The 26869-nt window shown below is 47.2% G+C and overlaps 1 protein-coding gene across 8 annotated transcripts in view; it reads right to left on the bottom strand.

Annotated features, from left to right (window-relative positions):
- Window positions 1-26869, bottom strand: part of TNS2 (tensin 2) — a 146321-nt gene that overhangs the window by 44603 nt on the left and 74849 nt on the right. For 5 of the 8 annotated variants that reach the window (XM_029595050.1, XM_029595052.1, XM_029595049.1 and 2 more), the window contains exons 7-21: window positions 26634-26805; window positions 24772-24822; window positions 24058-24180; window positions 22772-22836; window positions 22487-22570; window positions 21374-21486; window positions 18860-18920; window positions 17824-17914; window positions 16345-16474; window positions 10644-10709; window positions 9963-10106; window positions 7330-8964; window positions 5263-5428; window positions 1718-2856; window positions 31-117 (exon numbers count right to left, since the gene is read on the bottom strand). In XM_029595050.1, coding sequence (XP_029450910.1) covers window positions 31-117; window positions 1718-2856; window positions 5263-5428; window positions 7330-8964; window positions 9963-10106; window positions 10644-10709; window positions 16345-16474; window positions 17824-17914; window positions 18860-18920; window positions 21374-21486; window positions 22487-22570; window positions 22772-22836; window positions 24058-24180; window positions 24772-24822; window positions 26634-26805 — 4127 coding nt within the window. Of the gene's footprint in view, window positions 1-26; window positions 118-1717; window positions 2857-5262; window positions 5429-7329; window positions 8965-9962; window positions 10107-10643; window positions 10710-16344; window positions 16475-17823; window positions 17915-18859; window positions 18921-21373; window positions 21487-22486; window positions 22571-22771; window positions 22837-24057; window positions 24181-24771; window positions 24823-26633; window positions 26806-26869 lie in introns of all 8 variants that reach the window. The other 3 variants (XM_029595051.1, XM_029595055.1, XR_003855568.1) reach the window with 2 other exon arrangements.

The following is a 26869-nucleotide window of genomic DNA, read 5'->3' as shown; positions in this document are numbered from 1 at the left end:
CTTAACCGAGAAATGATACTACCCACCTACCTTGCTCCCGGGAGATGCTCGGCTTGTACCAGAACTTGGACGTATCCTGCACAGACTTGACATTTATTTGAATTTCATGCTGTATGTCTGCAAAACAAAAAAAATCCTGAAAATAATGACTGGTGTCAGATTTCAGGATGAGTTGCAAGTGCAGGTAATCCAGCAGGATAAAGCCAGGTCTTCACTGTGGTAGGTCAGGATTCTAGTTATACTCATGCCTGTCAGAAGGGGCGGTGCCAGCAGCAGACGTAAGCATGCACACTATGCGAGAACTTAAAACACCCGCAACCAGCTGGTAAGTCCTCCAAATTGTAAATGCTCCTGTGCAGAGGACCACTGGAGGGAGAGGCACATCTTCCAGTTGTGTCATTGGCGAGGGAACCACTCCTGCCACCCAGGATGCTCTCTGGACCCGTGATGGACCTGATCATACCTAGTCCATGCCCCCGAGCTGGTGCTAAAATAAGGGCAGAATACAGGCTGCTCCCAAGGATCTGAAATTAATCAACTGAATTCACTTCCCAGGTTGTCCCAGCCTCCCCTGGTAAGAAGAATTGTAGGGAATGGTGCAGGAGCACTGCCTGTGGGGAAGCTCAAGGCTCCTCCCATCCCAGCCAAGAGTGCTGTAGGGAATGAAGTTTGTAGTGTTCCAACACAGGGGAAAGGTTATTGTGGGCAATTTTCCTGAAAGTCACTTTCTAAATATATAAAGGCTTCAAGGGTGCCAATCTGTGGCCACTCAGTCCCATTCTGGTACACTTCACACTCACTTCAGGCAGATGCCCGCTCTCCTAACTTGCACCAATCAACCTCTCCGGGCTCCCAATTTAATATTTAAATCAGCTGCCGCGGTATAAAAAGGAGGTACTAGGGGAAATTGTGTGCCCCCTAGCGCCTCCTCGGCAGTGAGCACCCTGGAAAGGTCAACTGTCAGCGGTTTAGGAAAACGGATGCTCCATTTTACGAGCGTCCCTTTTCCTAACCTGACCACGGCATGCTTTTTTTTTTTTCCAATTTTTGTTTTTAAAGGTTCTCCTTTTTGTTCCTCCGACTTAATATCGCCACGATATTAAGTCAGAGGAAGTACAGAAAAGCAGTACACTTTTTGGGCTGCTCAAAAATGTGCATCAGGCGCACATTTTTTTTTTTTTTTTTTTTTAATCTGGAGAGAATAGCTAATAGACTCATCAACATGCATTTGCATGTGATGAGCGCTATTACCTTCGCGGGGGGGTTGGGCGCACGTTTTGGACGCGCTAATTCCCTTATAGCATAAGGGGGTTGTGGACACGAGTCCAAAAATACGCGTCCAACCAGAGGTTAACCAGTGCGCACCGTATTGCATCAGCCTGTCAGTTTCTTGTGTGGTGAAAACAGAAAAAAAAAAAATCTCTAAGGAAATGTTTCTCTGGGAGGTGACTGGCTAGCATGTGCCTGTCCAGTTGTCCAGCTTTCTGTGAAGTTCTAACACATCCTGGCCTCCAAAATATATTGTCACTGCATTTAGAACACTTTAAAAAAACTTGAGATTTTTAACCAAGAAGCTGGAAATCACAGAGTGGTCATGTACGGACAAAGCCTCTTCCCTGGAGACTTGATACAGCGTGTTGGCGCCCCCCCCCCCCCCCCTCCTCCGTCACACCTTCACCGCCTCCCGCCCTCTCGGGACGTGGATATATGCAGAGACCTGAGGTTGGTGCGGCGTTGTCCGTCACCGCCGGTGAGAAGGTCACATGGTGCTGAAACACTCCTGGATCCCGGCTCAGCGTGGCGTTCCTCTCCGCGGTGCCACCGCAGCCCGCGGGGCGCTCGCTGAAGACGGGTGGGTGACGCTTCTCGGGCAGCGGGGGCTGCTGTGGCAGGGCCTCCCTCCCCACCTTCTGCTGGCTGCCGGCCCCATCTACTGGCGACGGCGGCTGCCGGGGGCTGCCCTCCCCGCCCGTGTAAAAGGCGGTGGTGATGGGGAACGAGGGGGTGGGGGAGTACTGTGCGTCCGAGTTGCTATCTGACCCCAGTGGCGTCTGTGCCCTGAAGGAGGACGGGGGGAGGGGAGAGTCCTTAGGGTTTCCCCTGGAATGTCGAGGCAGCGCACCAAAGCCCAGATTGTTGAAAAACACATGAGCGTGCGGTCCTCCGTTGTGGGCAGGCAGATCCCTGGGCACGGTGACGGATGCTGGCTTCGCTTGCCAGCTGGCTTTCGAGGGGGCTTGACACAGTGGCAGGGAGGCACCGGGACTCGCTGGCACGGAGACGGGAGAACTGGGAGTCTGCTGGATCTGCCTCTCCGGGTTGGGGCGGTGCAGCAAGGTGACCCCTTCACCGTGCTGCCTGCCCGATGCCACGTGAGCGCCGTTGACGTGAAGGCCTTGCACGGTGAGGAGTTTCGGCCTGGTGTGCTGGGGCAGTGGACCTTCTGTTGTTTCAGACACTGCACGGGGCGGGCTCATACTGGAACCGATGACTGGTTTGCCAGGCATGGAATATGGAGATGGAGTCTGAGGTGAGGGGGGAGCGGGTTTTGCTACCAGGGGGTTCCCTGGCTGGGTTGCCTGCACAATTCCCTGTGCGCCGGGCACCTGGAAGGGCTGCACAGGCAGGGAGAGTCCTAAAGGTCTTTGCTGGTCCTCTCCAGGGGGCTCAGAGGATCTCTGCGGCTCTGTCTCTGTTGGGCCGCAGGTGGTGGACGGCCGGGCGCTCCCCGAAGCAGCCGGCAGTTTCTCCAGACTTCCTCTGGGGAGCGGTAGAGCCACCTCCTCCTGCGGGACGGACCTCGCTAAGGCCTCCTGAGGGTCTGCGACACCAGCATCATTCTCAGGTGCTCCCAGGCTGTGAAATCAGACACACACACACACACACACATGTGAGAAAGGTGAAGAAGTCAGAGAAAGCAGGTTGCCCTACATTTTCATGCGCTAATGGAAGAATCAGCATGAGCCCTCCATCACACAGGTCTCTTCTATGCAACTGTCCATGACTTTAAACAATGCAGGTGGGAATTACATCAAAAAACAGAAAAAAAAAAAAAAACCCACAGGATACTGAGGTACATGTAATGGAAAGGCGGAGCCAGTCATGGTTTTCCATCTATTGCATGCTTGGAGATACAACTCCTGCGTTTCTTGAGGATATCTGCATTACAAGTCAATGCATGCAGCTGGGGATAAAACCAGGACTGGCTCAGATCAAGACTTGGATTTATGAAGAGGCAATAAAGGCAAAAGCCCTCAGAGCCAGATTTTTTATTTAATAACTTTTTATGTTATTTTCACGTTTTGAACACACAAAGCACATAATTAATACAAAGCTTATAATTAATTGAAGGTGCGAAACACCTGGGCCAAAAAAGCAGCAGTAAGTGCTTTGGGGCTGTGCACTGGTGCTGCTTCAAAGGAGTGTAACCGTGGCAACGCTGCCCTCCCTGCTTAAACCTGGCCCTGGCTCAGCCAGTCCTTCATGTTATGGGGCTATCTGGTCACCATGCTCTTCATATATCCCTTGAGTGAGATATAATCTTCCAGAGGTGGCGGAACAGCTTTTTTTGTTGGGAGGGAGGGAGGCCAAGCTAACCAAGTTCCACCTCTTTCCACTTCCTCCTCCCTCATCACCTCTCTCTCTCTCTCTCTGTCTTCCCCTGCCCCATTCACTCTCTCTCTCTCTTCCTTTCCCCTTCCCCAGTGACAGGAGAAGGAAAGCAGGTCGCCTGCTCGCTCTCCTGCCTGGCAGCACGTGGCTGTACAGAGTCTCGTGCAGTTCACAGCAACAGTTGGACCCAGAGCTGCAAATGGTGGGGGGGGGCGGAGGGGGCCATGGCCGAAGCATCGCTGCCTTCCTCCTCCTGCTGCCGAAACAGCTACCGACTGCCCGACCCCAGATCTCCTGCAGTAAATTCTGCAGGACGGGCCAGATTTTGCTTGAGCCATGGTGGCCCCACCCCTTTCTGACACCCGTGTAATCTTCCAGCCTTGGGGCTAAGTAGCCAAGCTAATTCTTCCACTTTGCCCGTTTCTCAGAATCGGGGAAACCTATGTCTTGTTACTGCTCTACATTGTTTTGAGGCTCCACTTTAAATATGGCCACCAGGGCACGTCTCCGATTCTGCCACCTTACAGCCACGCCTCTTCCCCAGGGCACAATGGGATGCAAGTTCCAAGAGGCCAACGGTGGGAGGGGCTATTCTGCAGACACAGAGAACAAAGCAGGGCAGCCCTGGACTTCAGAAGGGACTGATCAGGGAGAAGAAAATTCTCTACAAATAAAAAGGAAAAGGAAAAAAAAAAATAGAAAATTGCTGCTGGAGGAAAAAGAACTTTTTTAAAAATAAAAAATGAATCTTTTAAAACTTTTTCTGCCTTAAACACTTGCTCCCATTTTTTGACAATCCCAACCCCTGCAGAAATAAAATAAAAATCTCACCAAAACAATTGGGGTGGCTTTATATGAGTATAACCGCCAATTGGATTAATTTTCTAGTGCTTTCTGCCAGTGTGGAGGCTTTAACCTATTGCAATTCCACGGAGCTCCAGAAGGGGGAGACCGCGCCTAAACTGCATAGGAAGTTTATTTTTTCAATCATCTGACTGCGTAGGGGGAATTCACTTTCAAAACACTGTGGATGTTGCGAAACTTAACTTAGTGAAATGAGATTAGTTCTGGTCACTTGTTGCTCAAAAATTAACATAAGAGACTCCCACTCCAGGTACTTTCCAGTTCCCCAAGACGATGCTTGCATTCCAAATTCCACAACAGCCCTTGACATGCAAGGACAGAAAGCCACTTAAGCTGGTCTCGGACTTGGACATCTTCCAGACCTGCTGCCATTTCCTCAGAGTGTGGATCACAGGCAAACATGCGTTTGTGTAATGGACGTGCTGCAGGGGAGTGACAGACTAAAGGCAGAAATCACGGGCACCCGGTATACCTTAGCTGCCAGCTCTGCCAATACTTTCAGCCCCTGCGTTCTGCACTTTGCTGGAGTTTAAGCCCCTGAGAGTCCGTCAGAATCTCCAGTGAAATGACTGCAAATTTCTAGCATAGCTCTGAAAAGTTTATGTAACTAACAGCTCAGGAGCACAGCAAAGCAATAATTTACATGCCTTTATTGTGTAACTTAATTAGTTCTTGTAAACAGCTATTTTCACTAATTATAAAGCAACAGGGGCTCAACTACAGGTCTTAAGTTTGCACTCAGCGTGATACAATAAGAGGCACTGCACACGAACACCACCACCGTACCTCCCTTTGCTGTGGACAGGGCTGCTGGTGTGCACCGGGGTGGGTGAAGCCGAGAGATCGGATGGCGTGGAACAGATGATCCGTGCCTCTCGGTGGTGGCGGCGAAGGGAGCTGTGGGAGCTGGGGGAGTCTCGCCAGGTCACCGTCTCGCCACAGCCCTGGACATCTGTAGAGTGAAGAGCATCCAATATTACCTGTTACTGAAGCCACTGTTAAGAAAAAAAGTGTTTTTTCCAGAGCACGTGGTACTGTGCAATCACATCCTTGCCCAGGGAAGTAATCTCTGTTATATGACATTTGGCAGAAGGCCTGGTTTGGGTTTTCAAAACATTATTTGCAAGTCCAGAGAACTCCGGAGATGCGATTTCTAATTTCAGCGCTGTCACTGACTCTTGTTGTAACCTTGGGAGCCAGTCATTTTATCTCCCTGTGCCTCGGTTCTAATCCCAGCTCTGTCACTGGCTCTGTGTGGTAAATTTAGGGTGCGTCACTTTATCTGCCTGTGCCTCAGCTCTAATCTCTGTTATGCCACTGACTCTCTCCGTGTCCATAAAGTGAGTTACTTTATCTCCCTGTGCCTCCGTTCTAATCCCAGCTCTGTCACTGACTCTTTGTGTGACCTGGGGTAAAATCACTTTCACTCTCTGTACCTCAGTTCTAATCCCAGATCTGCCACACATTCCCAACCTCACCATCTCCCTGTGTCTCATTTTGATAAATAAAAACATTATTATAATCACCTTTGGAACTAGTTAAGTTCTTCACATTAATAGGATTCTGCTCTGCCCCCTAGTAACGTCAACAAACATGATAAGACAATTCGCTGCTCAGTGGCACTGCCAGCAGGAGGGCATCAGTTTGAGACCCACTTAAGTTTTCCACTCTTTGGGTCAGCCAGGGTTGGGTGTGATAGTGGCAGTGTTCACATCCCCCTGGGGAGACTCTAATCATTGCACAATAGCGACACCTAGTGGCTGGATTTAGTGCATGACTGGAGGGTTCATGGTCCCTGGTCAAGGACCATCATTACGATGACTGGGCTTAAGTGAGCTGGGAGGAGATATAAAACGTGTGAAACTATCTGTCGATAGTTATGAATGAAAGCTCATGGTGCCAGACCCCCGAACCCTCGTTCCAACTGAGCTGTGAGCTCAAAGCAGGAGAAAATGGATGGGAAAAAATATAAAGCGCACCCTGCTAAATAACACATTGCAGGATAGCGTGCAGTAAACCCTTAGTTACAGTAAGCAAGACCTAGGTTGTTTCCCGCCCCCCGGGATGCTGTCCTCCTTACTGCTGCACTTTTACAGAAAGCAAAATACTCCAAATTTTCTTACTTATAAACATTTGATATTCTGCCTTTTCCCAAAGTTGGTGTCAAGGTGGATTACAATAAATGTAAACGAACAGAGCATACCCCATCCCACCAACACAATCCATCAGGAGCAACCTAAACCTAAAAGGTGTCTGCCAGTCAGCTCCCTTGGACCAAGTGGACCATTTGTAGGAGAAGACCTAAGGGTCCACTTGGTCCAAGCACAATATTAGAAGTCAAAAATTCCTAGAACACATGGATTCATATTGCAGCTTTGCCACTGACACTGACTGTGTGACATAGTTAAGTCACTTTATCTCATTAGAATATAAGAAATGCCATACTAGGTGGCCCAAACTGAAACAAAACTAAACTGAGTCAGATCAATGGTCCATCAGGCCAAGCATTCTTTCTCTGACAGTGGCCAATCTTGGTCACTTGAAAGAAGTACCCAACACATCCTAATGGGAAGATGAATTCCCTACTGTTCACTCCCAGGTTCTAGCAATAAGAGATTACATTCTCTAAGCCTACAATTTGTCCAAAGCTTTTTTAAACCCAGACTGGTGTTGATCACATCCTCCAGCAACAAATTTCTGTGTACCTCACTTCAAAACCTGCTGTGCCACTGACTTGCTATCTGCTCTTGCTTACCATGTATAGATAGCTATTAAGGAACTAGGAAAAGGTTGTAATCAATGGACCCTCTGATTTTCTGTTAGCCTACTCAACTACGTAACATTGCCACTTACCATGTGTGAGAGAGGCAGACCTTGCCTGCTCATTGGGGAGAGTGCATACTCCACAGCTCTCTCCAGGATGCATCTCATAGCTGAACTGGTGCAGTGAAGGGTAAGATGGCCCTCCGGGTGACATAGAACCAGACTGTGGGGAGTGATATCCAATAGCGCAAGGTCTCGTATCAGATGGTGACACACAGGTTCGGGCCAAAGCTCTACTATATTCCTGGCCACTGCAGAAAGTTTGTTGTGAACATTGGGCAGTAATACAGCCACATGAGCCATGGTGAGGTCCCAGTGTTGGGTAACCAGAACTGTAATGGCCATCAGGCATTCTACCATAGTAGAAAGGCTCTGGGTTCTCTTCCACCCCTTTGTGTAGTCTAGGATGAATGATGGGTAGAGGATGAGCTGAGTAGCCAAGGCCTAGGTGTGTTGGCATCTTGCCATTGGCAGGTTCAAAATCAAAAGCAGACATGTCAGGATTTCCTCTGGCATGTTGGATGCAGGTAGATGTTGGTAGGAGCAGAGGGACTGCAGGCACCGGATGGCCAGCCCTAGCTATCTGGTGGAGCATTGAGGGCTTCAGTCCATCATGGGGCCACATCTCTTGTGAAGGTGACTCCCGGTCCAGCCGGAGACCATAAAATGTGGCAGCAGAGAGATCAATGTCATCGCGGGCAGCTTTTTCTTGACACTCTTGGCAAGGGCATATTGGAGAGAGCATAGGTGGTGGCTCCAAACCTCTCATGATCATCAACTCACGGTAATTTGATGGCTTGTAGATAAGCTCTTGGTGGTCTCCAAGACCCATGCATTTTCGGGGATTAAGGGGCTGTAGTTCATGGTTTAAGTTGTATTGGAGAGGTTTGGGTCCCTCTGAGAGTGAGCGATACAGTTGTCTCTTGTCCTGCTGCTCAGGATTCCTGGCTTGTTCACAAACCTCATGATGTAGAAGATGCTGATGAAGATGTACATTGTTGACATGAGTTCCATTGCTGTTGTACAATGGCTTCCTGTGCTCCAACGTTCCTTCCGGCCTGTAGTAGGAACCATTTTGGATCCGTTCTGGGCTGTGGCTGCACCTGGGGTCCAGGCAACTCTGGGATCTGTATCCAACCTTACAGGAACAATGACGAGCCAGGCCACCTCTCTTCTCAGGATACCCCCCAAGCATGCCTAACTGCTTCATTTCCATCAGCTCATCATCTAGAATAGCAGTTTCTCGTCCCTTCTCCCCATTGCTGTGCCCAAAATGAGATCCTGGGAGTATGATTGGGGGGCTCCTCTCTCCAGGCATGGAGAGTCTCTGCAGCATGTGTGTGTGGGTTCCTTCTCCATGTAGAATTGGTCCTTCTTGCTTCATGGCTTCTTGTCTGGTCTTGACTCCAAAGCCGCCAAGCAGTCTGTCCAGCTCCTCCTTCTCAGCCGGGGTGGGCAGAATCTTTGCTGGAGGAAGGGGGTCTTCCAGTTTGTCAGTCACGGTGGAGGAGTGCCCCGAGTCACTGCTGATAGAAAGGAAACGGCTGCTCTGCTCCGACATAGGGCTAGTAGGGCTGCCGTTACTGGACAGGCTGCTCAGGTTTCGCTTCTTCTTCACCTTGGCGTACAGGCTTCCATCAAGCGGCCCCCGGGTGTGGGACATGTCTGTGGAGCACAGAGTAGAAATCACATTTCTGCGTTCCCTCAAAGTTAAGAAAGGGGTTGCCAAGCAGCTCCATATTTTCAGGACAGGTGGATTCAATCCTGGGTTTTTCACCCATTGCATGCTGGGAGATTTGGTCAAGCTTTTATTTTTTTAAAGAGAGATCAAAAGTACATCTCTGTGCATGCACTGGGGTAAAACCAGTCTGTCCTGAAAAAAACCCAAAACAAAACAGGCAGCTGATAACCTTGTTCAGAAATCAGTAAGTAAATACCTCCACACGTGACAAGCTGCTTGCAACTGTATCGACTATATGTGTGCACTCACAAATGTAAGAAAACCTGCACACATGTCCACACATGTTTAAGCAAAATATCCATGCCAGGGTACATATCAGCTAACACACACATCCTGAAACAATCATATATGCAAAACACATAAGGGTCCATATTCAGCCGCTGAGGGGATAGTAAAGTTAGCCAGCTACACCTATCCAGCTAACCAAACCGGATATATTCAGCGGTGTGGCACTGCCACTGAATATACCTGAATACCTTAAAGTTAGCCAGTTAGGTTAACCGGATAGTTCCGAATATCTGAGCTATACAGTTAACTTAACTGGCTAACTCTGCTCCTCCGTATTGCCTGCCCCTAAAATGCCTCCAACTTAACCGGCTACATTCTAGTTGGATAATTCTTTATCCAACTACAACACAGCAGGTCAAGATTTTTAAAATAGCAATTTAGCCATTCGGATGGATAACGTTCTAGTTATCCGTCTAATTGGCATTTGAATATTTACCTCATACATGTGCAAGAGACAGCAACAGCTGTCAGTTGCAAAGGTGTTAATATTTTGTTACAGAGTTGTGGGCGGTACAACATGATTTAGCACAAAAGTTTTAGCACAAGGGAATAAGATTAGAATGGTCATCTAAATACTGAACCATCTTTCTCTTCTCCCCAGGGGATCGCTCTGACCTCTGACTCCCTTCATTACCTTCCAGGCTGTCCTCGTGACGCAGGTTGAAGTTTTCATAGGAATCGTAGCGCACCAGAGGGTCCGTGATGTTGTAATCTACCGTCACATCCGGGGCGCTGCGCAGGGCCTCGTGACCTTTCCAGGGTGAAGAAAGGGGGGACCCTGGTGAAATGAAGATAGGGAGACAGCAACAACCAGGGGCTCCCAGAATTTGGACAGCCCAGGGGAAACATTTCAGAAGGTGGGCGGGGGTGCAGAGAAGAATATTTTCCCCCTTCCTCTAAAAATTGATGCGACTGGATATCAGGGCTGGGCCGCTTTAAAGGCCAATAACAAGAGGGCAGAGGCAGCCAGGAGACTGCACAGAGCCAGAGAGACGCTGCCTTGCTGGAAGGTCTGCACACTGGGATAATCTGGACAGCAATGGGCAATTAGATTTACCGAAATTCTAAACCACAGGGGGGTTTATCCGGATTACTTTATCAGGGAGGATTTCTTTTTTGATTTAATCAGGGCTTTTGTGCCATGAACAATTACCCAGCATAGGGCAGTTTGAAGAATTCTGGACGGGGTAAAGCCTTATTTAAACAACCCGGTTAGACAACAATCTCTTTTTCTGCTCTTTCCCTCCCTGGATCTCCTCAGTTTCCTCTCTTCTTGTAAGATAAAGTCTCTCTTTTTTTTTTTTTCTCTGCTCACCTTTGATTTTTTCTGGGCTGGATGAGAAGATGAACTCCACAATGGCACTGGACGGAAACCTGTCGTCTAGGAGAACAGAGAAGGAGGTGGGCGTTAAGGGCAAGGAAAGTACAGACTGCCCCCCTCATTCTCCTGCTTTCTCTATTTCTGTGTGGCTTCTCTACTTCCTCTCTCCTCCCCATCCTTCTCCTCTTGCCCTCTGACAGTACTTACCTGTGCATAGGTGTGTATGCGTGTGTACACAGATATGTGCATGCCCGTGCTGGAAAATGAGTATTGTACAAAATAAGTTCTGCACAATGAACATGCGCACAGTTATCTGCTGAATATCACAAGAGACTGCAAGAAGGCACATTCCTGAGCCAGGACCACAACCAACAACCTTGGAGCTCTATGTGGCGATAGTACAGACTTGATCAAGGTCAGTTCTTTTTCTTAGGTTCTACTCCTTACCTCTCACTACCTTAGGGCCACACTTAGCTAACATGTTCACTATAGATGTACAAACTTCTTCAAAAGCAGGTGTGTCAAACAACTCCAAAAAGACTGGGTCAAGAATAAAGCTATATGTTACCCGCTGATAGCATAAAATGGTTTACGCAGCTCATATATTACGGCAAAAACACCAAAGGTTCAATCATATTCTAGGCTGTTCTCCACTACCCGAATGTTTGTTTTTTTTCAATTCTTTTTTTGTTTTTCTTATGCAGTTAAAAATATTATGAAAAATGTCTCTTTACTTTCAAAGATACCCAAGTACCAATGTATTACACGTCATCCACAGCATGCTCTCTAACAACTCATAGCTGACATTGTAGAGTTCACAATCCCACTGGGCATTATTCTTAGCGCATCTGTTACCTTATAGTCACAAAATGAGACTTAGCGTCTGAGTATTTAAAACACCATCCAGATGTAGGGTGGCCAACTGCCTGGTTTTCGACTGGACTGCCCAGTTTTGCGGCCATTTGTACAATGTCCAGTTACAAGGGAAACCAGACCTTCTGCGATGGAGAAGGTACAGAGAAGGGCTACCAAAATGATAAGGGGAATGGAACAGCTCCCCTATGAGGAAAGACTAAAGAGGTTAGGACTTTTCAGCTTGGAGAAGAGACTGAGGGGGGATATGATAGAGGTGATTAAGATCATGAGAGGTCTTGAATGAGTAGATGTGAATCTGTTATTTACTCTTTCAGATAATAGAAAGACTAGGGGGCACTCCATGAAGTTAGCATGTGGCACATTTAAAACTAATCGGAGAAAGTTCTTTTTTTCTCAACGCACAATTAAACTCTGGAATTTGTTGCCAGAGGATGTGGTTAGTGCAGTTAGTATAGCTATGTTTAAAAAAGGATTGGATAAGTTCTTGGAGGAGAAGTCCATTACCTGCTATTAATTAAGTTGACTTAGAAAGTAGCCACTGCTATTACTAGCAATGGTAACATGGAATAGACTTAGTTTTTTGGGTACTTGCCAGGTTCTTATGACCTGGATTGGCCACTATTGGAAACAGGATGCTGGGCTTGATGGACCCTCGGTCTGACCCAGTATGGCATGTTCTTATGTTCTTATAAAACCTGGTCAGGCAAAGCCAGCAGAGCAGCCAATCAGCGGTGGCGCTCTAGTCACTTGCCTGCTATTTCTTTGGCGCAGCCGCGGGAGGGGAGAAATGCGTGCTCATTTAGCCTGGACTGCAAGGAGCATTGGTCACACTTTTCTCCCGCCACTGCCTGGAAGTACGAAGGCACTGCATTTTCCCCTGGCTTGCTCTCCCTTCCCTTTCCTCCCTCTTAAGCCAGGCCTCGATTGCTAGGCAGCTGCCGCCTGCTTACCTGTCCTTGGGGGCTTGGGCTCCAGTAGGGCTCTCTTCCGGCACTGTGATTCCCACGGTTGCGGTGTGGCCTGCTGTTTCACTTTGTGGGCGCTACTACAACCTTCTTTAAGTCCCATGCGGTGCTGCTCTATCTCTATTCTCTCCAGACTAAAGATAAGGAATTATGCTGCACCTGCTGCCTCCTTCCTAGTCTCCCTGTCCTGGCAGTCTAATAAGAGAGTCCCATGCAGGTTGCAATGCCAGTGGCATGGCCCAAGAGTAACGTTATAGGGCTGCTATCTGTTTATTATACACATTGCTGTATTCCCCTCAGCAAAATAAAGGTGGATGTGTCTCTACTTGGTGCTTGCCTCCCTCTCCATACTGTCTGCCCCGCGGAGCCCTGAAAAGTAGCGTTTGTGGGTACATATGAGAGGGAGGACCTGTGTGTGTATATATGAGAAAGAGGAAGATAGGGCTTGTGTGTGTTTAGGAGAGAGAGGACTTCTGTGTTGTGTGTGTGTGTGTGTGTGTGTGTGTGTGTGTGAGGGAGGGAGGGAAGGCTTGTGTGTATGTGTGTGTGTATATATATGTGAGAGGGAGGGAGGGCTTGTGTGTGTTTAGGAGAGAGAGGACGTCTGTGTTGTGTGTGTGTGTAAGAGGGACGGAGGGCTTGTGTATGTATGTGTATGTATGTGTGTGTTTGTGTGTGTGTGAGAGGGAGGGAGGGCTTGTGTATTTATTTATTTATTTATTTAATGAGTTTTATATACCGTCATTCGCAAAAGCCATCACAACGGTTTACAAAAGCTCAAAATGCAAGATTTTTAACAATTGAGCAAAAAAGGGATAACAGGAAGTATATTAAACAAAGGAGAGATATTCAATTGCAAAGATATTAACTGGCATTTGCACTACAGGTTGCACTAAGGGGTGCACAAAGGGGAGGGCCCCTTTGTCGTGCCCCTTCGGCGTGCGGCACCTGGTGGTAGGGTGCCTTTCAACGGTCTGAGCTGCCCCTGGTGATATCGGTGGGGGGGGGGGGGGAGCTTCCGATTGGGTCTCTCCCTCACATTGCAGTTCTGTTTTTTTCCTTTTTCAGTTTCAGGTGTAAATATTTTTGTGTGTGTGTGTGTGTGTGAGAGGGAGGGAGGTCCTGTGTGTATCAGAGAGAGGGAGGGCTTGTGTGTGTGTGTGTGTTTATATATATGAGCGGGAGGAAGAAAGGGCTTCTGTATGTGTGTATGAGAGAGAAGGAGGGCTTGTGTGTGTATATATGAGAGGGAGGGAGGGAGGAAGGGCTTGTGTGTGTGTATGAGAAAGAGGGAGAGAGTGCCTGGGTGTGTGAGAGAAAGGAGTAGAGGACTTGTGTGTGTGTGTCTGTATGGGATGGAGGGCCTTTGTATGAGAGAGGGGGAGGGAGCACATGTGTGTGTATGAGAGAGGGAGGAACATGTGTGTGTATGAGAGGGATGGAGCTCCTGTGTGTCTCACAGTGACTGGAAATAAACAGTTCCCAGGGATGGAGAGCAGGGGGGTTATTTTATCCTTATTAGTTTTAATTATTGCATGCTGCTTGATGTGTCTGCAATTTTGCAATATTTTATTGGAGTCTGGGAAATTTGTAAAAAATTGTATATTAGATTTTAATTATTGTATGTTCAAGTTATGAGCTGTTTTTAAATATTTTAGAGATGTGATTCGGCCGAACCGAAACAACCCGCCGTGGGAAATTTAATTTCCCGTGATTCGGTAGATTTTTTTTTCGGCTGTCCCGAAACGAAAAAAACAAACCACCCCAACCCTTAATTAATTACAATCCCCCACCCTCCCAACCCCCTCAAAGCTTGCCTAAAGTCCCTGGTAGTCCAGTGGGGGTCCCGGGAGCAATCTCCCGCTCTCGGGCCATCAGCTGCCAGTAAACATAATGGCGCCGGTGGCTCTTTGCTCTTACCATGTGACGGGGCTATCGGTGCCATTGGCTGGCCTCTGTCACATGGTAGGAGCAATGGATGGCCGGCACCCCCCCCCCCCCAAAAAAAACGATAAGAAAACCACACGAAATTTCATGGGTTTTCCTATCGTTTCGGCGACACCACCCCCCCCCCCCCGAAACACGACAAAATAGGAAATATCTATTTCCTATTTTGTCGCAAATGAATGCACATCCCATTTTTATTAGTATATTTTTACTATTATGATTGATGTTTTATATTTCTTGATATTATTGTTTGATGTTTAATGAGGAATGGTTATGTTTCTGTTTATTTGTTTCTCTGCAGAAAGTCTGGGTTATTGAACTGTTCCATTCAGCTTTTGTCTGGTGTTTGCACTTGACACAATGGACAGTAACGTGACTTGCCCAAAGTGGGATAGGAATCCTGGTTTTGCTGGCTTGTGGCCCACTGCTCTAACCACTAGTCTATGCCTACACTTCTAATAATACACCAGGCCCTAAAACACCAATACACATATTAGGAAAACAGAATAAGCTAGGCTGCTATAGATCCCTACACAAAAACTACACATAAGCAGAATATCTCACTTCAGTCACACATGCAGCACACAATGAGATCCTCACCAAATACAGAGACAATAACATATAGATAAAAATGGACAATGATGTCTGCTTCTTTGTTAAGGCCTATGCATCCCATAGGCCGTATTAAAGAAATAGAGTGGGCAGTATTTTATTAATCAGTGGTACGACATCTTTGCACTTTGAGGGCCTCATTGGTTGGTGTGACGTATATATACACATAGTCACCGGACGCTTTTGCGTCTTTCCATGGCAGCCATGTTGGGAAATATTTAAAACTGTGGTTCGTATGAAAAAGCTGACACCAAAGATCGAGCTGGTAAAGTCGTTCTATTAGTTAACAGCTCTCTCTCTTTTTTTTTTACACAGATATCATTTGATTGATTCTTGAGGCAGACAATAGTGCATCATCAAAATACTGCAGTGTCAGTTGTTTAACATCTCCTGCCTATATGGCTACAAAATCGCTTTGCATTCGGATGGTGTTTTAAAGACTCAGAAGCTAAGTCTCATTTTATTGACTATAAGATAACAGAAGCATTAAGTATAATACACAGTGGGATTATGAACTCTATAATGTCAGCTATGATTTATTAGAGAGAATGCTGTGGATAACATTATATACATTGGCACTTTGATATTTCTGAAAGTAAAGAGACATTTTTCATAATATTTTTAATTGCATAAGAAGAACCAAAAAAGAATTTAAAAAGACATTTGGGTAGTGGAGAACAGCCTGGTATATGATTGAAACTTTGGTGTCATTGCTGTAATATATGGGCTACCTACCTATGATCCCAGCGAGTCACATATAGCTTTATTCTTGACCCTGTCTTTTTGGACTTGTTTATGATATTTTGGGTCAAGAGATACTTGGAGTACACAGTTGCTGAACAACTCAACAATCCTGAGCGGGGGAGGGGAGAAAGGTTTATTATTTCATGGAACTGGTTTGACAAACAGGGGTTTGTGGGAGTGGATTTTTTTAAAGTTGTTTCAGCTTTCTAAAAAAGCTCATGCGATGTCATCATCCTGATTGAATTTTCCAAAAGTGAATCTAACAGCTTTTCAGTTTGGATTTCTTTCAAATTTTCCCCAAAGCCGTAGGTAAAAAAAAAAAAAAATCTAATGAATTTTTCCAGTTATGAAAATTTCGGCATAGAGGCCGACATTGGCCTGGTTTGACCTGTATTTCCCACATATCTAAAAGTCTACATGTGTTCCCAGTTATTTGCACTCATGCTGTTTCGTACACTCACTCAGATGCGTATGGATTCTCCTCCCTACCTCTGTTTCCGTTCATGTACAAAATACATGCAGACCTCCAGCTGCCCGACACACATACTCACCCATCCAGGCATCATCCAGGTCGTGCTTTGCAAACCACAGCTTGGAGTCATGGATTGTGCACGTGTGGAACTGCACACGGAATACCACGTTCCGGTCCTGGCCCTGGCTCTGCTTGTGGTAACATTTCACCTAGGCAGGAATGGGAAGAGGAAGCAAACACAAGCATCCACAAAGATTATTACTTCTTTTCTTAGTGCAAGTGGGGCAACAGAATGCAATGGGACAGAAAGTAATGGCCCAGCCTAACCTCAGTGACCTGAAGCGCTCTGTTGAGCCCCTGATCCCAGATAGTAAGGAAGCCCTAAGTCAGCCTTGATTTTTCAGCACCGATTTCAAGGCATTCGAGATGTTCCTTAACATGACAAGCTTAAAAGTTGAAAAACCAGGACTAGGTCCCTTCTCCCATAAGGATATTTTCCCCCCAGATTTTAGACTGAATTACCTACCTTTCAGGCCGTTCAATAAACTCTGTGGGAGAGCCGGCGCTCCTGGGCACGCAATTCTTTATTTAAATTAGGGCCCTTGCGAATAAGGAGGCGCTAGGGACACTAGCACATCCCTAGCACCTCCTTATTAGCGGAAGCAGCGGCTGACAGCGGGTCTGACAACCGACGCTTAATTTTACCGGCGTTGGTTCTCGAACCCGCTGACAGCCACGGGTTCGGAAAAGAGACGCCGGCAAAATTGAGCGTCCGTTTTCCAACCCGCAGGCAGATTTTTTTTTTTTTAAAGAAGTTTTTTTTTTTTTTTAATTTTTGGGACCTCAGACTTAATATTGCTATGATATTAAGTCGGAGGGTGTACAGAAAAGCAGCTTTTTCTGCTTTTCTGTACACTTGCCCGGTGCCGTCTGAAATTAACTTAATTTCTGAGAGTAAAATGTGCGGCTTGGCCGCACATTTTACTTTCTGTATTGCAGGTGACTAACTAATAGGCTCATCAACATGCATTTGCATATGATGAGCGCTATTAGTTTCGAGGGGGGGTTGGCCGCGCATTTTTCACACACTATTACTACCCCTTACAGTATAAGAGGTAATAATGACGCGTCAAAAAAGCGTGGCCAAACGGGGGCTAAATGGTGCACTCAGGCGAGCGCACCGTTCTGTATTGGCCTGTACTAAATTCAAGCTCAAAGTGAGTTAAAGAAGAGAAGGTAATGCCTTGCTCTAGGCAGCTCACTATCTAAATTTATACTTGAGGCAGTGGCGGGTGAAGTGACTTTCCCAAATGTAACAAGGATCATCGGTGGGAGGAGTAGGATTTGAAGCCTGGCTTTCCTAGTTCTCAGTCTGTTGTTCTAACCAACAGGCTACTCCTCCGCTCCAATATGACCTGAAGTCAGGCGGTCACCCCGCCTGCAACATGTCACAGTGCCATTCTCGGAGCATTCCCTGGCTTATTGCCCCCTGGACCCACCCACTGACAGACTCTTTAGTCACATCTTGTTGCTCCCAGACACCCCCAGACTCACTCACCATGATGTCCCCTTTCAGGAGCAGGGCTGGCTCCAGAGTGATGCAGAGCTGTGGTTTCCCATTGCCAGGGGCACTTCTGCCAAAAGAAACACTGAAGGGGGAGAAAAAACGGCAAAGACAGACAGAAATTCCTCAGAAAATCCATGCTGGGGGAGAGTGTGCAACTTCAGAAACTGCAGGGAAGGGTATAACTGGCGTGGTTTCTGTGTACTGGTGGTGGAGGGAAAGCGGAGAGAATGTGATTTACAGAGGACAGGGGTGATCCAGTGCTGAGAGAATTAATCTGGCACTGCAAGGGTAGTTGGTAAGTCAGTGTACACTTTGGCCACTAGCCTTCTGAGAAGGAAACAATATGGGCTTACTGGTGGGACAAAAACTGATGGGGAAGGGCCACCCCTTAGTTACAGGGTAACTAAGAAGAACTGAGATGTGGTGAGGAGGTTGCCCCACTCTGTGCCTCTCCTTCCCCCAGGCCCAATCGTTCCCCTCCAGCACCCTCTAAACAAAGAGCATACGTTAAAAATCCAAGACCCCCACACCTCTGGCTTCCCCACACCTCTGGCTTCCCCATCCCCTTGCTGTCCTTCAGGGCTTCAGTTACTTCCAATCTGGAGTATTTCTCACTTTCAAAAATTCTGGAAGAGGCACAATTGGACGAGGGGGGCGGGGGGGGGGGGGCGGTATCTATTCATTGCTGTAGTTTGACCCCAAAAAAACTTGAGGATACTTCCAGATTTGAACAGAGAGAGTTTAACAGAAATCACATAACAGAAACTGCCTGTCACTGCCCTCCCTTAGCCGCTAAAGCCTATAATCAAGAACAATGTTTTCATGCGCGATGTCCGAGCATGCACGTGGTGTCTCTGCACAAGCGTGTGTGATGCCCATGCATGCACCTGGCCCATGCGAGCTTTTGTAAAAAGAGAAGCCGCTGTGTGCACAAGAACGATCCCCGGAGACCGTTCCAGAACCTCCAAGAGCCACAGCCCTGAGCATGTGACCAGAGCCCAACCAATGAGACGAGGCCATCACTCACTAGATTCCAGAGGTGTAGACAAGCTGCATGGACTGGTAAATCTTCAGGAAGGGGCAGTAGCCTAGGAAGAGGAGAGCAGCCGTCAACCTGTGGAGAGCAGCATTTGGCACCAACTGATCCCAGGAGCGGATATAAGCTGATCAACAGCCAATCGGCAACGGAGCGGGGGACATTCGTCATCAGATAATGCTCAAAATATAGGGTACAATGCACCAGGCAGGTTCAACAGCACCTTCTGCCGAAAACTGCAAGTGGAAAACATGGACCGCATGCATGCTGAAGTTCTCTAGAGGGACTGAGCCCATTTTAGGTTTGTTTGTTTGGTTTTTTTTTTTTTAAAGAAATGACAGCCCAGGGGTGGGTACAGAAAGTCCTGACCTGTGTCAAAGTTAATAAGGCACTGAGACCAGCTGACCACATCCGAGGCTACTATAGGAAAGGAGTGAAGTGGCTGTGCGACCACTGTAGCTTACAATTTCAGTAATCAGTTAAGGAGGACAGAGGAAGTAAGACTGGCAGAGTTTACTTAGAGTTTGCCAAAATGTTTGATACAAGACTGATTTTAAAAATATGGATGATGGTGTTCAGGGGATGCTATTTGTGAGGAGGTGAGGAACCGGGTGCAGGGGGATTGGGATTAACAGTAGATGTTCCGGTAGAAAGGTGGCGAGATGTGGGATGCCAGCGCTGTAGTGGGGGGGGTCTGTGCTTGGATCACTGTTCTTATTTACCATGGTTATCAGCGTTTTCCAGAAAGGAATAAGTAGCAGTGCTGGTGTTTTTGCAGAGGTAATTAAAACTGTAAATGCACAAATGTACACGGAGATATAAATATCATGTAGGCAAAGGGGCAAAGAAGTTACAAAGGTGGTTTAATAGGGGAAAACCATTTATTGGGTACAGGCTTGGGTGGGCGGAGTGGCAAAGGGCAAAGATGTCATTCTTTCATTATTTAAGGACCTCCAATAGTTTACATTTTGAATACTGGTGTTCAGTTTTGGACACCCATCCTAAAACAGGATATAAGGAGCCACTGAACTAATAAAAAAAGGTCAACTCGGGGGCTTATGTGTGCTGAAAATAAATGTACAAACCAGGGACATTTTCATTAGGGAAAATCCAAGTAGGGCCAGCCTGATGGCTCAGTGGTAGTGCTTCTCATTGCCATGTAAAAGAGCCTAGCTTTGCTTCACAGCTCGCATCTTCCAGTCCCCGAGTGGGCCGAGAGCTAGGGATGCAGCAGTAGTACACTCAGAGCCCCTGGGCGGAGGGAGCCCCTGTCCTCATGCAATGGCGACACCTGGTGGCCAGTTTTAGAGCCCAGGATTGCAGGATTCTGGAAGGAGCCCAGGTGCACGACCCCAGCCAAGGACTGTCACTGCCATACCTAGGCTAAGTGAGTTGGGAGTGGGGATAAACAGGGTAAACATTCTCCGGGTGGCTGAAGGCTCAAGGATCAGATCCCAGCCCCTACTTCCAACAGAGCTTGGAAGCCCAAAGGAGGAGGAGGAGGAGGAAACTGAAGGGATACCCGAAAAACACAAAAAGAAAACAGCCAAGGAAGTACCTACAGGGCCTGAATGTAATCCGCTTTGAAGTAAGGCGGAATGTAAATAAATAAGTAAAGTAGAATGAATTTATCATTTAATGGTGCCACCCAAATAAAATCAGTGGCTCCCACAGTGATCTCACAGAGGATCTTTTTACCCCTGAAGCAACAAAGCAAATAAGGGAAGCCGTACCCTGTAAAGCCCATGGGGAGGCAGCTTTCACCACCTTCAATAGAAAAGATTCTTTACTCAGGAAGCGTAACCTTATGTCAGTGGAGGCAGTCACGGCTGGAGCGCTAAGCACTCTAAGAAAACTGCATAAGATTCTGTAGGAAAACGATGTGAGTGGCTACAATGACTAAAGGGTGCATGCAGAGACTTCAGCTGGTCGCCATATTTGTGGTCAGGAGGGAGGGGGTTTTGTTTTTTTTTCATGCTACTCCAGAATTGGTTACAGATGCAGAGGGGTTTTTTTTTTGTTTTGTTTTTCATAAGGAGTTCTGCCAGGCAGTCAGAAAAAGGTCTGGCTCGATGGAGCTCTGGTCTCCTTTCCCCCTATTCAACAGCATGACCGATACAACATGGTATGAATATGGCGCACTGCGTTTCTGCCAATGGAATAAAATTATCTGGGCACGATGTAACAAAATGCTAATAATATATAATCCGTACATTGCAGAACAGAATGCTCCTATGACTTAATGCGGATATAAATCATATCAACACTGTTACACTATTACGGTCGTGATAAAATATCGCTAACACAATTCTGATATGGTGCAAGAGAATCTGCATATGATAAAACCATACTGCTAATTTTATATGATAAAGAACTGTCCCTCTGATGTCTTCTCTGTCCCCCAGCACTCCTGCAGCGTTAGGGGTGCACATCCCTCCAGCTGTTCTGAATCTGTCCCTGATCACCTCTGGAATGCACCCTTCCTCCCCCGACCCCCAGGCTTACCTCCAAAGGCCTCGAAGTCTGGAATTATTGGGATGAGGACGTGATGCAGAAAGAGGGTGTCGCTGCTCATCTTTATTGCACCCGAGAGAAGGCCACTGAAGTAAGTGATGTACCTGCCAGGGAGAGGGAGCAGATGCCTGTGACGTACCAGGGGGGGAAAAAAAAATACCCGACTGATGGATCAAGGGCTGGGACGGGTGTTGGGGGGGTGGAGGAGGAGAAACCCGAGGGTGGAAATGGGGCTGGAGACTGCAAGGTGCACGGGAGGGTGTTAAGAAATGCCCAGCAATACTACTGAATTTAGATTTCGGCAGCAAGGCTCCAACCTGTCTGAGGCTGCTCTTGCTGCTGCTTGATGCTCCTCCTTCTAGTTTCTAAAAAAAAAAACTCCAAAAAAATGGAAGGGATGGGGGTAATAGGTCCCTTTTGTTTTTTGTTTATCATAACACTAGCTGACATGACAGCGTCAACCGTTGTTGCCTAAAGTCAGAGCTAAAGAAAACGGGCGGTCTTGTTCGGCAATAGCGCTCTTTCTTAAAAGATAATCAGCAGCCCTGCACGCTGTGATTTATTCATGTAATCGATAATGGTAGAGACATGGTTATCCATGGTTCCAAACCGCCGGTGAGATATGAACATCCCCGCTGGCTGACCGCCTCCAAGTTATCCGGCTTAAACCGTCAACTGGAGAAAACTTAAGCTGGATAACTTGGAGGCATTCCGGGGGCATTTCTCGGCAGAGTTTAGTTAGCTGGATAAGTTATTTGGCTAACTCTGGTTGTGCCGTAGAGCAGTCCTAGATAGTTGGGAATATTCCATGCTGTTGTGCCACTGAATATCCTATCAATGTTAGCAGGAGAAGCTTATCCGGCTAATTCTGCTGACCGGACAGCGGCTTAAAATGGACCCCATAAGCTCTTCTCATGGCCATGGGTTTCTCTACTGTGCTCAAACACACACAGCCGGCCCCCACCCTTCTCTGGGGGTTTTTTTTTATTTCTGCCTGCCCTCCCATTCCTAGGCCCCCCCCCCCCCCCTCATCTCTCCCTCTCCTCTCTTCCCTAAGCCTCAACCTATCCCAAACTCTGAACCTAATGCACGTCCATTGCTCACCTGCTTTGGGATGGCTGGAGGTAGGGTCCCACTTTGTCCTCGCAGAACTTCCGCATAGCAAGAGTACTGAGGGCCTGATCTGCGCTGTACAAACAGGAGAAAAAAAAAAACAGAGCCGGAAATCACATGCCTGTCCCTGCTTGATCACATGACCCCCCCCCCCCCCCCCCCCCCAACAGGAACACCGTGGAGCCTGTCAAACTCCGCACACCACCCTCGTGGCATTTCGTGGGCCCCTGGGTCTCATGAGTGTGCTTTCCTTGCTATCTCTGGCTCACTGCTTACCTGGCAGATATTTTACTGTAGTGCATGTAGGCAGCCACGATCACAGCCGTCTTCCCCCTGTTCCCCTACGACAGAGACCAAAACCCATCAGAACAGCTCAAGCCAGAGACCTGCCACTCCTCCCCTGCCCACTCACACCTGAAGCAAGTGTTTCTGTTCTCAGCTTCATTACTGCTAAAGAACAGAGGAGAACAGAGGGCATCCCAGGAGACAGGAATGGGCCCACAGCCCCTCTACAGCAAGGCTGCAGTTCATTGGCAGAGCAGTAAATAACCTTTGGGGACTGAATTCCCCTCTCGCGCCATAAAGAAATTGCTGTAAGAGACCACAGACACAATGCACAACTATCTTTTACGAGGGATATAAATACCATGAGAATATACACACGATATCACCTCTAGTAAATCTTCTATTGATATTCCTAAACACTTTTTTCAAAAGGAGAAAATCCCTCAACATTGAAAAACAATCTGAAAAATCCAAATTTTCATCCAAAAAAGAAGAAATTTTAGGGAAAGAAGAGGAAGGGTGGGGTAGATACAATCTCAAGAAAGAGTTTTAAGTCACTATTCACTTAAAAAATTCGATCACGTTAAAAAATAGAAAAAGTATTCACGGGTTGGAGGTCAGTTTATGATTAAAAATTGCCATTTATTTATTTATTTTTAACTTTTATATACCGACATTCTTGCATTAAATGCAAATCATTTGCTGGATGCAATGATATGAAATTGTATGAAACCTTCCTCTTCTTTCCCTAAAATTTCTTCTTTTTTGGATGAAAATTTGGATTTTGCAGATTGTTTTTCAATGTTGAGGGATTTTCTCCTTTTGAAAAAAGTGTTTAGGAATATCAATAGAAGATTTACTAGAGGTGATATCGTGTTTATATTCTCATAAAGAAATTGCTGGCATTCATAGGCTGGACAACGTGCAGAGCCAAATAAACTCCTGGCTCTCCCTGGAGTTGGGTGATGCCCTCTAGGGTCAGGGTGAGCTCCAACAGTGGCTTGATGCAAGGCTGATGCCCAGGACCAAAAAAATATGAATGGAGCCCCTTCTGATCCCAGGCTAGTGTGGCCCCTTCAGGCAAGGATGGTCATTAAGGCTGCCAGCTGAAAATCTCTTTCTGCTGTGGCACTTTTGCTTTTCAACTGGCTCCTGTGATGTACAGGCCTTCCTAGGGAAGGTCCTTGGATAATAGCTTAAGAACACCTCAGTGTAGGCCTCAGCTTCACCCTTTCCCACCCAGACGGCATCCCGTCAATCCCATCCATACCTCTTACCTTGCAGTGCAGGACCACCACATGCTGCGTGTCGGAGTTCAACCACATCTCTATAGCTTTGCAGATGGAGCAGATTTTGTCCAGAGGAGGAGCATGAAGGTCTGGCCAGCCAAAGTCATGCACCTAGGCCGCAGGAATTCAGAGATTACGCTGCGTGGAAAACAGGAAGAGCAAACAAGAAAGGCCCTACCCTACGTTTGCCCTGCTTCCAGCAGTGCTGACATCCATTCAACCTGGCTATGCCCTGTTGAGGCCTCAAGACACAGACACAGCTGCTGAAACGGGGGAGTATATATATATCTAGGGTTGGAACGTATAGCTAAACAAAGCAAGCAGAGGGCAGAAGAAAAAAATGCCCTTATTAAAGAGGCTGAAGGACAAGGATACAAGTTCGACAGGTATACAAGTAAAGCTATAGCATGTACAAGTAAAGGTATGATATATTCAGTTAGCATTATAGGGTGTATATATGGAATGTAAATGTATACTTAGGTGGCTCTGGGAAGGTTTATAGGACGTACAGGTAAGGTCAGGAAGTGTTTAAGTAAAGCTATGGGGTATGCAGCTACAGTTGTGGGAAGTACATGTTACGATTAAGGAGTGGAGGGTTAGTGGTGTGTACGGGTGAGGTGCAGTAGATAGATCTCATGGAGGAATGTCACATTAGTGCTGAATGGTGGCTTCCAGATGAGGTTAGAGGATACAACCACTCACTTTAGGATTTAGTCTGCTGATGTCATGACGTTTCTCAGACAGGTTGAAGAGCTGAAAGAAAAAAGAGAGTCTCACCAGAAGCAAGAACAGTGAAAGTCAAGGAGCAGCAGGGATAGAGGGGGCCACCACACACTCTCTTTAGAGAATAAATAGTAGGAAGGCCTGGTGGTTACATGGCAATGCTCTTTGCTCTTGTGCAGATGACAATGTTCAATTCCTGATCAGCCCCCTGGGCTCTTCACATATTTATCCGACCCGGATGCTTCTGGGAAAGCTACTTCTCTCTTAATACAAAGGTATTCTTCAGGGCAACCTGGGTACTACTACTCCCCAGGCTTTAACTGACAGCTGGAATAATGATGTGGGCACTGCTTATACACCCCAGACCTGGAAATGGATTTGGACTAACGCTCGCCGCAGCTCTATTTGCCAACGTCGTATTGAGTTCATGATTCGGCTGCTACATAGAACGTACCGCACACCTGTATATCTTGCAAATATCGCCCTCTCTGATAGTTCGCAATGCTGGCGGGGTTGCGGAGAGCGAGAGTCATGCATCCATATGTGGTAGCATTGCATAGGGGTTCAGCTTTTTCTGGGAAAAAGTGGCAGATAAAGTAGCAGATATCTTACAGCTTTCTATCCATCTGTCCCCTCGTCTAGGGTTACTGGGAAGGTGGGATGACTCTTTAGTCCCAGGGAAGCATAGGCGGTTGGTGGGTCATCTTTTACCAGCTGCCAGGTTTACCATAGCTATCTTTCGGAAACGTAACCCTTTGTCTTGACTATTGGAGAAAACAGGTGCGCACTATAGCTGACTTAGAAAAACTCCGTTACAGTCTGCGGCATGAGCAGTTTAAATGTAATGCTGTCAGGAAGCCATCTTATGATTACATTACAGCTCATCCGCATATGGCTTAACCTGTAAAGACTTCTGGGGATTCCATTTCTGCTTTTTCTTGCATGTGGTTTTTAGAAGGCACCTTACACTATGTGGCTGTAGAATATTGTTACTTTGCTTACATTATTGCTGCTAAGATATGCTGGATCCTTTTTTTTACACTTCTTGTGGAATTGTTTTGCATATGTATTTCTGTGTATTTAATGCACAAATTTAAATAAAGAGTTATTAAAAAAAAAAAAAAAAAAAAGTTCAATTCCTGTGCCCGGTCTCTGCTCTCCCAGGGTCAGCATTCACAGCCCGGTTCAGCAGGAAGGAAGAGAATCTCGGCCATCGCACAATGACACCTACTGTTCAGAACCAGGGTCCACATCAGCCGGGTTCTGGAGGGAGCCACGGTCTGTGGCCCCTGGTCAAGGGCTATCGCTGTGATGGCTGGGCTAGCTGGAGAGGAAGGGGAAAACCCGAATGACAGTTCACGTCGCCATAGTCCTAGTTGGGGGGGGGGGGGCCCCAGTTCCAAGTGAGCTTGAAGCCCAAAGGAGCAGGAAGAAATTGCCAGGCCATGAAACAAAAGAGAAAAGAAAAAAAATTGTCCTTTGGGTTCTGCATCATGCAGAACCAAGAAAAATACGTCGATTCGACTCCCACACCTTTGTCACCCTACGTCTTGGCCGTGGCTGGAGGACCTGTTAAAGAACGGTGAGCAGGGGCTTAGGGGTGTGCTGGCTTTGTGGCAGGGCTGTGTGTTCCTTGAAATCCTGCAGCCAGCAGACTGGTCTAATGACCCATGTGGCCAGAAGATCTGTGACCCCCCCAGCCTCAATGGCTTCCTCTCCCTGTCCCCATCTACCGAAGCACACTCTTGCGCATCACTGTCGCTGGCCGTCCCTCCTTTTCCACCACAGCTCCTAGTCGCTGCTTACACGTCAGCTCATCCCATTTCCCTCTGCCACCTTACCAGGTATTTGTCTTCGTGTTTGGATTTAAGCATCTGGGCCACCTCCTTCAGGTTGCCTCGATACCGCTGCTCCTCCAGGGCCGACGGGAAGAAGACCGAGATGATACGTTCAGTGATGTACGTTAAGTCGAAGTCATAGTTCCGTTCCATCACGTGGTCCAGGCTGAAACTCCTGTGACAGCAAGCAAAAATAAGCCAGGGCCATTCTGTTCCCAAGAGACAACATGTCCAACACT

Source organism: Rhinatrema bivittatum, chromosome 3 (genome assembly GCF_901001135.1).
Source record: "Rhinatrema bivittatum chromosome 3, aRhiBiv1.1, whole genome shotgun sequence".
NCBI lineage: Eukaryota > Metazoa > Chordata > Amphibia > Gymnophiona > Rhinatrematidae > Rhinatrema > Rhinatrema bivittatum.
Note: the sequence above shows the minus strand (reverse complement) of the source record. Positions and strands in the feature narration are given on the sequence as shown.